At 42.4% G+C, this 9119-nt stretch overlaps 1 protein-coding gene and 1 long non-coding RNA gene across 3 annotated transcripts in view; one reads left to right on the top strand and one right to left on the bottom strand.

Annotated features, from left to right (window-relative positions):
• Window positions 1-255: 255 nt before the first annotated feature.
• Window positions 256-1657, bottom strand: LOC142041414 (uncharacterized). The gene is made up of 3 exons (XR_012653468.1): window positions 1339-1657; window positions 993-1061; window positions 256-626 (listed from the first exon to the last, which is right to left on the bottom strand). It is a non-coding gene; the product is annotated as an uncharacterized LOC142041414 (long non-coding RNA).
• Window positions 1658-1868: 211 nt separating this feature from the next.
• The window catches only part of ACER3 (alkaline ceramidase 3), a 60315-nt gene continuing 53064 nt past the window's right edge, over window positions 1869-9119 (top strand). For both annotated transcript variants that reach the window (XM_075050218.1, XM_075050217.1), the window contains exon 1: window positions 1869-2022. In XM_075050218.1, coding sequence (XP_074906319.1) covers window positions 1920-2022 — 103 coding nt within the window. In that variant the 5' untranslated portion in view covers window positions 1869-1919. The remainder of the gene's footprint in view (window positions 2023-9119) is intronic.

Below are 9119 nucleotides of genomic sequence, written 5' to 3'. Positions count from 1 at the left end.
ACAAAAATTCCCCAATTACTCAAATTAAGGGCTAGTTATACATTTTGGCTTGTCTTTCTATCTAGAAAAAACAGAATGGATAACTACCCACATTGTTGTTATCTACCCCATACAATCTTTCATTAATTTATCTTGCCCAGTTTTAAAGCCAGTTTCATGTCTGACTTCCCTTTCTACTGCGGTTACAAATCTTCTCATGGCCAGCATGCATGTGATAAGAAAAGAAACAAGCACCAATATTTCAAATTATTTATTTAAAGCCAACTGTAATTGAATAGTATCCAAATTGCTTGGTTTTTCGTATTGTTCCCATTCTGTGCTCCTGGTGTGCCAATGGGATACTTAATAGTTATTTCTTCAGTTTCTGGACTACTGCAATTTCAAACTTTGAAATATTTTTCTGTTAAGAACTTTTAATCTTAAAATGGCTAACCATGATAACAAAAGATAGATCAGAGCCTTCCTTACTATATAAATGGAACCTTCAAAAGTCCAAAAAGCTAAAGTGCATCAAGCAGGCTAGAATCCTCCTCATTGTTTACAACCGGTTTTGTGCTTCTGAATCAGTTTGGTACTCTTCCAGACCTCAGTCTTGAAAGTCTAAATCTGGGGAGGATAATCTAGGTCTGAAAAAAATAAAAAGACGGGTCTGCACAAAAAAATGCACAGTGATTTTGATGATGTTTTGACAATCTAAGTATTTTATCATTGCCATCACTAAAATCAATTTTGCTTTGAAGGCTTTATATCACTATGAAAAATGTTAAACACATCTCTACCTGATGCTGAAAGCAATCATATACAAGCTGAACTGCAGAAGGCAGGTTATTCTTCATGATAAATGTATACATTATGAAACATCAGCATTTACACTAGGAAAGGTCTGTGTTTAGATTGGAGTTTTTTAGCTTACAGAAGGGGAGGTGAGGAGAAATAAGATGTGGAAAAAGAAGTTTGTGTGTTCATCTGCAGATATAATAAACTGTGCTGACCAGCAGGGTATAAGCACTGTGTACAGCCCACAAGGTCTGCCTAAATCTTCTCCTCAAGTCTTCGAACCTCTTTCTGAAACATAAAACCCACGATATTATTAGGCCTTTACTTGTGTGCTTTATTCTTTTCCCATGTGTTTCAAGTCTTTCCCTTTTTAGACTCTACTTGCCTTTGGATACCAACTCTGCTTGAAAAGCACTTTGCATATTACGGGTGTAAGTATAGTATGCGTAGTAAGCACTGAGGAAACTAAATAAGGCATCAGATGAGAGAAAACCCCCGTGTAGTAGGCAGTGCTATAAAAAAACCTCCTTCCTCCTCCCAGCCCACGAGTACGAGAAACACTTGCCTCTTCATTTAAAAACACGAACCCAGCGCGCTGCCTCGCTCGCGTTACGAACCCTCCCTGCAGCCTACGAGGAAAAACAGAGAAGGGGAAACCACCTCAGTGCCACCGAACCGACCCGGGGCCGCGTTTTTCTCCCCGAAAACCGGGTGAGGAGAGAGCGCGGCCGCGATGGCGCCCTGCCTCCCTCCCTCCTCTCCTCTCCACAGGGCCGTCGCGCGGGCTCCCTGAGCCGAACGTCCTCCCAGCCGGCCTCTCCCCTCGCATTTTCCCCTAAATCCGCCTTTTTTACCTCAACACTTTTCTTCCCTCCAAGATTCAACCCCCCCACACACCCCTCCGCCGCCTCAGACCAACGCGACGCCGCCCGCCCCGGCCTTCCCGCGCCCGCAGGCCTCAACCCGTCGCCATGGCAACCCGCGGCCTGCCCGCCTTCCCCTCTCCCCGCGGTCCCTCCCCCGGCCGGGCGGGCCCAGCGCCGGTTCCCGCCCGCTGCCGCTGCGCTCCGGGCCCGGCGCCCTTTCTCCCTCCTCCCCTTTCCCCTTTTTGCTCCTCTTTGGCCTGAGAAGCGGGTGCCGCGATGGCTCCGGCAGCTGACCGGGAGGGTTACTGGGGCCCGCCGACCTCCACCTTGGAGTGGTGTGAGGAGAACTACGCCGTCTCCTACTACATCGCCGAGTTCTGTGAGTGGCCGCCCCCGGCCCCTGCCCCGGGGGCCGCGTCCCGCCGCCGCCTCAGTCACCTTCTCCCCCCACCCTCCGCCTTCCTCCCCGGACCTCCGTGCCCTCACTCCACCGAGTAGGCCCCGCGGCAGTGGAATCCCCCCCTCCTCCGTGGCCCCTCTTTCCTGAGGGGAGCAAATGGCGGGATAACGGGGGCCCCTGCCCCTCAGCTAGCCCCGGCGGGTGGAAATGGCTATTTTCCTGTCCCCTTCCCCCTCAAATCCGTGTCTTAACGAGGGGGTGGTGTAGCCCCCTCTCTCCCCCATGCCCCAGCGTGGTTTTTGGCACCCCCATCCCAAGTCAGTCCCTTTGGCCTGCGTCCGAAGTGATGGTCGGGCAGGAGGAGGGTGTCTGGGGGTTTGGGGAGGCATCGAGGAGGTGGCCGGGTGAGGTGGGTCTCTGGGGGGCTCAGCACTGGAGCAGGGGTGGTCGTGCGGCACCGCGCGGGTGGCTGAAGAGGGGAGTTTTCACCCAAATCGTGCTTGGGGTGCCGTGCTGTAAAGCTGCGAGGGTCTGCAGGTCTGCTCCCCTTGAGAGGAGATGGGAGCATATGCCCAGCCACGGCCGGTCAAACCAGTTCAGGGAGGGAGAAGGTACTGGGTACAGAAGAGATGGTCTTCATCCTGGAGAGAGACCTTCACCCAGCTGGTCCTTGATGGGTCTTGACCGTCATTAGGTTGCTCTGTTGCAGGTGGTGGTCTTTTAGGGTAGCTTGGAGCAACAGCAAGAGAGCAGGCTGTTGTTCTGACCTCAAAACTCTGTTATTCAGAGGCAGTCAGGAACTTAGATATATTCAAGTGCATTTTAGGGAAGGAAAAAGGTGCTTCGACTACAGGGTCATCCAGCAGGTGCTTGAGAAGGGAGTGTATTGTGGCAGCAGGTAAAGGATCAAGCCCTCTGTCACTGATGTTTTGCTGAAAAATTAAATATTTTTGTATCTTGGGTAGTAACTTTAAAGGGTGTAGTAGCTGTAGTTACGCCCTGTCCTACAAAAAGTTTTCATGCATATAAGATAGGCGGCTGCTTTTCGAGTGTTAACACTCCACGAGAATAATACAGGCTCGCCTACCCTGAAGTGCTTGGAGTGGGCAGTCTGAGGAGGCCTTTTGCATAGCTGGGATGCTTCAGCAGCACCTTGGAAGAGCCTGGCATGCAGGAGATGGAGGGTTCTGGGTGTCCATGCCAGGCTGTGACTCCTGGTTACAGACACTGACATGGGTGAAGGACCAAAATGAATAGTTGTGAAAGAGGTTTCAGAGTGTGGGAATGGGAAGGAGTACAGGATCTGAGTAACAGTAGCATAGGCGGCATAGGAACTCGGCGGGGGGGAAGGAAGTTGGTGTGTAGATTTATGGCTGAGAAGAGACAGGCCAGCTGAAGAAGGAACAAAATTAAATACTCTTAAAATGGGACAAACTTAGAAGTTTTTAAATAGAATGAGACTTTTGCAAAGTGTGTGTTTTCCTTGTGGTAAAAAGTAATTTGTGAGATAATCCTCATAGGGAAGAGGAAGGTCTGTTGCTTCATCCATGTAAAAATAAATTTGACTAGCACGTAAGTAATCCCCGCATTGTTGGCCTTGTGAACTGATTGAACTGATACTTTTTATCTGCTTCTAGATTATGCAGGAGAAGGAAGATGAGGATGAGATTAATGGTAGGAGGTGGAAAAGTGTGTGTTCTGAAGAAAAAGGGACTTATTGTAGAAGGTCTGTTCCGTCCTTTATGGTTTTTGTGTTTGGGACCACAGTTTGTTGGTCTGTCAGTTGTGCTGAAAAAGATGTATGTAAGGGCTGTGCTGTAAATTAAAACATTTAAATGGTCCAAGTTTAAAAAGCGAAACAGTAAATAAGCCCACTTTATTTTAGGGTTACCTTAACAGTAGATAATTTCAGTAAAGATGTCAAGAAGGTTTAGATTTTCTTCAGCAATAATTCTGTAACTGCACTTTTGGGGTCAGAGAAAATTTTTTTTTTCTTTTTTTTTTAATGATATGAACCCACTGCATTTAAATCTTAGCCAGCAGAAGTTGGTTGGCAATGTATCTTTCTTAAAACAACTAAAGGGTCTTTCCCAACTTTCTCTAAAATACTTAATGTGAAGATAATTATTTTGGAAGATCAGAGAGATGTTACCCTGAAATCTAGTTGCTTTAGCAGAAAAGCTGAGAGTATATTCGGGTTCTGTGTTGCCCAGTGGTCTTCTGTCAGTAGCTGTGCCTTTATGGCCTCCTTTCTCTATCAAAAATTCAAATTCAGAGAGCAAACAAACCAGAAAGTACAAAAATATTTTTCTCACCTCTCTCGAGTTCTCACTGTGGTCACTTTTGATGTCTCTGATACTGTTTTTAAAACTCATGCACAGCCTGTATTATTTTAAGTGTTACCTTACAGAAGAGTGAAAATAGCTTTCTGACTTCTCACTGTCTTGGTACCACTCAGTTAAGCTGATGGTATTTAAAAATTTTGAATTAAATGTTTGGTACAAATAATTTATAAGAAATTATTGGAGGCCCAAAGCTTGAAGTATAGTGGCAGGTCCAAATCAAATATATTTTCCTTAGGTTGCAGGCTGAAGAGCCAAACTGCAAGCTTGTTGTACAAATTACATCTCTGTGCCATTTAGCGATTTGGTTTAATATGCTAATTTTAGTACAAATTGCTACATTGTGTTCCAGAAGCCTACGCAGTTCTTTGCCATTCACTCTTTAAAGAGTTAGTATAAATGATGACCCTTAATCAATTGTGTGTATTCAGAGATGTGAAGAGGAGGTAAGGTGTTTTTGTAGCACTTCATACTTGCATTCTCTTGATGTATCCCAAACACGATGACCTGTATTCAAAGATTCATCTTCTTAATAATGAAAAATGCATTTTCTTGCCTTTCTGAGTCTGCACCTAGCCAGTTTTCCTCCCTTGTGGAGGTGGATGACTAACTGCTCTACATCCTTCTGTAGAATATTAAACCAATTGAAATGGAAGACCAATTGAAAAGAATTATTTTGTTAGCTTAACTGTTTTAAGCCCTAAAATGACTCTTATATCTCTCACTGATCAAATATATTGTATGGTGTAGTAATTCCTCCTTCAGGGTTTCTCAGGAGTTTTGGATTGACTCCTGTGTGCTAGAGGGCAAGTAGTAGAGATGCTTTTTTTTTTTTTTCTTAAACTAATCTTTTCCAGCTCCCAGTGCTTGTATGCTGAATTACCCAAGCTTTTGTACGCCAACTTAAGCAAAATAACAGTAATAAAGGAAAACAGCAGCATTCTCCCACCCAAACAAACAGAACAAGGTCACATGTAATTGCTGTTCTTTAACACTAAGTGCTTAAATGTTGCAGTTTACTCCTTATTTTAGCAGGGTTGATGTTTCAGGCCAGTTCAGCCCATGTAGCGTTCAGTCTGTTTTGATGTGAATATCTATATGACAAGTGCCTTACCCTTCTTGCATTCACTGTCATCCCTGTAAGAAGTGTTGTCTTGTAGAGTATGAGGAGTGGATATAACTAATCTTTATAGATTTCCTTTGTTGAAAACGTGGAGAGTAGTATCAATTTAAACAAATACTTTAAATTCAAAGGACCCCTGTGTGGACTCGAGGGCTTATAATTCTCAGTCAGGAGAATCATGGAGGTGAGTTTGTTGTTGTTATCAACTCAGTGCTGTGTTTCAGTTGGACCAAACTTGAGTGATGTTTCCAGGTATGTGAAATACTGCCTTGAGCTATCATTGCCCATGAGTAATACGCATCGTCTACAACATGACTGCTTTTGAGATAGTATATCCTTATGTTGGCATTTACAGCAGCAAAGATCTGGAATATAGCTTCAGGCTTCTCAAGGAATTGGTGAAATCGTTTCTTTCTTGGCTTCTGGTCCTGTCTCAGTACTTTCTGCTACCTTCATATAAGAAAAGATTTATTTCTTTTTTTAATTACCAGAGTTAAATCCATTGCTTTTTGTTTTCATTAGAGTTCTGATAAACAAATATTTGTAACCGTGCTTTCCTTATGGGACCCTTATTTAGGAAAAAAACCCAACAAACCAACCAAACAGATCATGAGAATCTGCCCACGTTTCTAGCCACTTTTGCTGCTTTTCCTTAAATCCTTCCTATTTTTTCTTCAGACAGGAGATAAATGATTGAGATAAGATGACTGTTACCTGTGTTAGATGTGAGATATCTCATTAACATGTAGAATGCCATCCAAGCATTCTCTACATTGTGAACAGTGACACAAAAATACTGAGGGTTTGGGTTGGTTTTTTTTTTTTTTTTCAAGCTTTGTTCAAAAAAGGCAGCTGTCAAAGATGTACAGATCTCTGTTTTGCATGGGGATCATTACTTTAGAACTTAACAACTGGCAAAATTTACTTAAAGTTAGAATAATGTCATTAATATTGATTTTTTTGACTGCCACATATGTGCTGTCACCTGTTCCTTTTGGGCATCCTGCTGTATTTTGCCTCTTTCGCCAGAGGCTTTGGAAAGCAGCCAGAGTTTGTTGGGCTAGGTACTATCCATGCGAGTTAAAAAAATAAAATAAAGCCAACTCTGTCTAGCTTCAAGAGCTGTGTCTGTTCTTTCAATAATAAAGTGGCAGGTGAAGGAAGAATCATCAGGATTAATTGGGTGTGATCAGCCCAACTGTCTGGCTGTGGCTGAATCATTTAAAGACACCATGACACAGACGAGTTCTAAAGTGCGATTTAAGAGAAGACAATTCACAGCCTCACAGACTTTAAGAATGAAATGGATTTGAATGTGTAACTTTAATGACCTAATTGCAGGAAGCCACATCACAGGTTTCCTCTTTAAATTTTTCGGGCTCCTTGAGGGAGCTCCCTCAATTTAGGGGGCAGTACAGATGAAAAGGTAAAGGGAAAATTAAACTAATTGATGGTAGCTATAAAGTCAAGTGGAGTGTACAGAACAGTGCTCAGCTGTGGGATGCTTTTTAAGATGAACGCTTCTAGCTTGCTTTTTGTGCTGCGGACAAAAAAGAAGTTGAAAGAGGGGTTCCTTCCTTCAAAGAATAACGTAGCAGAAATGAACTCCTAAGCCAGTCGGATGGTCTCTGCTGTTGTTCTTTCTCATTTCTTTAATGATTTTAAGTGATTTTGAGTCAGTGGCAAATACTGTTGCATTAATTTATTTCCCTTCCCAGGTTGTAAATGTATATACTTGACTTAAGCCTGAAGATAATCTTGTGCACTGTTTTGATGCATTTTGCCAAAATTAATGATTTATATTTTTAAAAAAATTATTATTGTTTTGTTTTGTTTCTTTGCCACTTTCTAATCCATGATGCATCTCTAGCTTTCATTTCCTGACAGCTTAATTTTCTGTTTTCCCAAGAGCTTTTGTTGAAAGACAGGGTCAAAGGCTTTAGGAAAGTCTACATTGGTCCAATCAACAGTTCTTGTTTATCCATCACATTATGGATATGCTTAAAACTTGATGGATGCTGTGGTAATGGACCACGTGTGTGTTTATCTACTAATACTTGTGTAGTTATTAAGTGACAATAAAATTCTTAAATATGGTTTAACAAAGCATTTGATTACTCTGTAATTAGTGCTTCATATTCAGTACTTGTACAGCTGGCAATTGGACATCTGCTGCTCCAAATGGTAACAGAGCAGTGGCATTTGTACAATTTAATTTTGCTTATGTGCAAACTAAGGCAGACAGGTTTATGAACTGCGTGATATGAATTTGCAGAATATATATTTGTAGCTAGAAATAGGAAGATTAATGTAAAATAAATTATGGTAAAGGACACTGCTGACTTTTAAATGCCTTTAAATGAGCCTTTACTCACAGATAAAAATGACTGTTGTCATAATTGAAAGACAAAAATGTCTTTAGTCTGGGGTTTGTTGTGTCTTCGTGTGTGTGTGTGAAACTGCTATTTATGTAATGCATTTTCCATAATTGCTGGAGCCTTCCACAGATCAGTGGGGAAGATGTTTTTTAAACAAAAGAAAGATTTAATAAGTGCTGCAAAAATGTTCACAGGAACTCTGGGAGTTGTCTCCAGTCCCAACAGCTCAGCAGTCTATGGTTGTTTTATCTTGCAACGCATGCAAGTCCTAACACACTTGACTGGTTTTCTGACTGCCTCAAAAGCCTAAAGAGGATCGTAGAAAGGTTCATGGATCATGAAGGGTTAAGAAAATGTGAAGAGTTCTTTTAATTCAAAATATGTACCAAAAAAAATGAAATGTATAATGCTAGAAGGGAACCCACTTACAAGTGGTTATCAGGGAAAAGCTACTTTTGATTACTTCTGAGTTTTCTAGGTGTGGGGCTCTTTATACTGGTCTCATTAATTACAGCCATTTTTCAGTCCGTTAGCAGAGGAGCTGAGCTGCTCCATGAATTAAAGGTGCTTGGTAATTCTGTGGTTGTGGAAGCACTACAAAGAAGGAAGGAAGCTGTCAGGAAGAGAGAAGTTTCTAGAGCATGTTATAACTCAAAAAAAACAAAGCAGCACTGCTTTAATGTTGATCTTTTACCATTAATTGATCTGAATATCCCCACAGAGGTAAGCTCCTGGTAGAGTCCCAGTGATTTTGCTGCGCACTGTTTAGATTTAAGGCTTCAGGCACAGACCCTTTTGTCCACTTGAAAATGCAACTGTAAAATACTTGTGGGGTTTGTGCTAGCTCAAAAACCTGAGGTGTCTGACTAGGCTATATTTTTCTCTCTGTTTTTAAAAATTCATTTCCTTGAAGAAATACACTGTATATGCACTGACTTTTTCGAAGTGATTAGTGCAGTCAGGATCTGTAGGATCATTATCACCTTTACGCTAAGGTCCATTGACCTCTGGCATAGTATGTACTTCAGTCTGGAGTTTGGGAGGCAGAAGTAGCCCTCTCTATCAGTCCTGGTGGGGAGACACACCTTTTGTGCCTCCCCCAGCCTTACAAGGTTCCACTCCAGTTCTTTGCCTTTCCCGCAAATGGTGACTCAACCTGCCCTCCATGTTGCAGAGCTTTCCTGAGGGAAATTCCACACTTTATTTCAAAATTGAGATGAGTGTCTAGGAGTG

This window comes from Buteo buteo, chromosome 18 (genome assembly GCF_964188355.1).
Source record: "Buteo buteo chromosome 18, bButBut1.hap1.1, whole genome shotgun sequence".
NCBI classification, from domain to species: domain Eukaryota; kingdom Metazoa; phylum Chordata; class Aves; order Accipitriformes; family Accipitridae; genus Buteo; species Buteo buteo.
The sequence above is the reverse complement of the archived record's forward strand: the minus strand, read 5'-3'. Positions and strand labels throughout refer to the sequence as shown.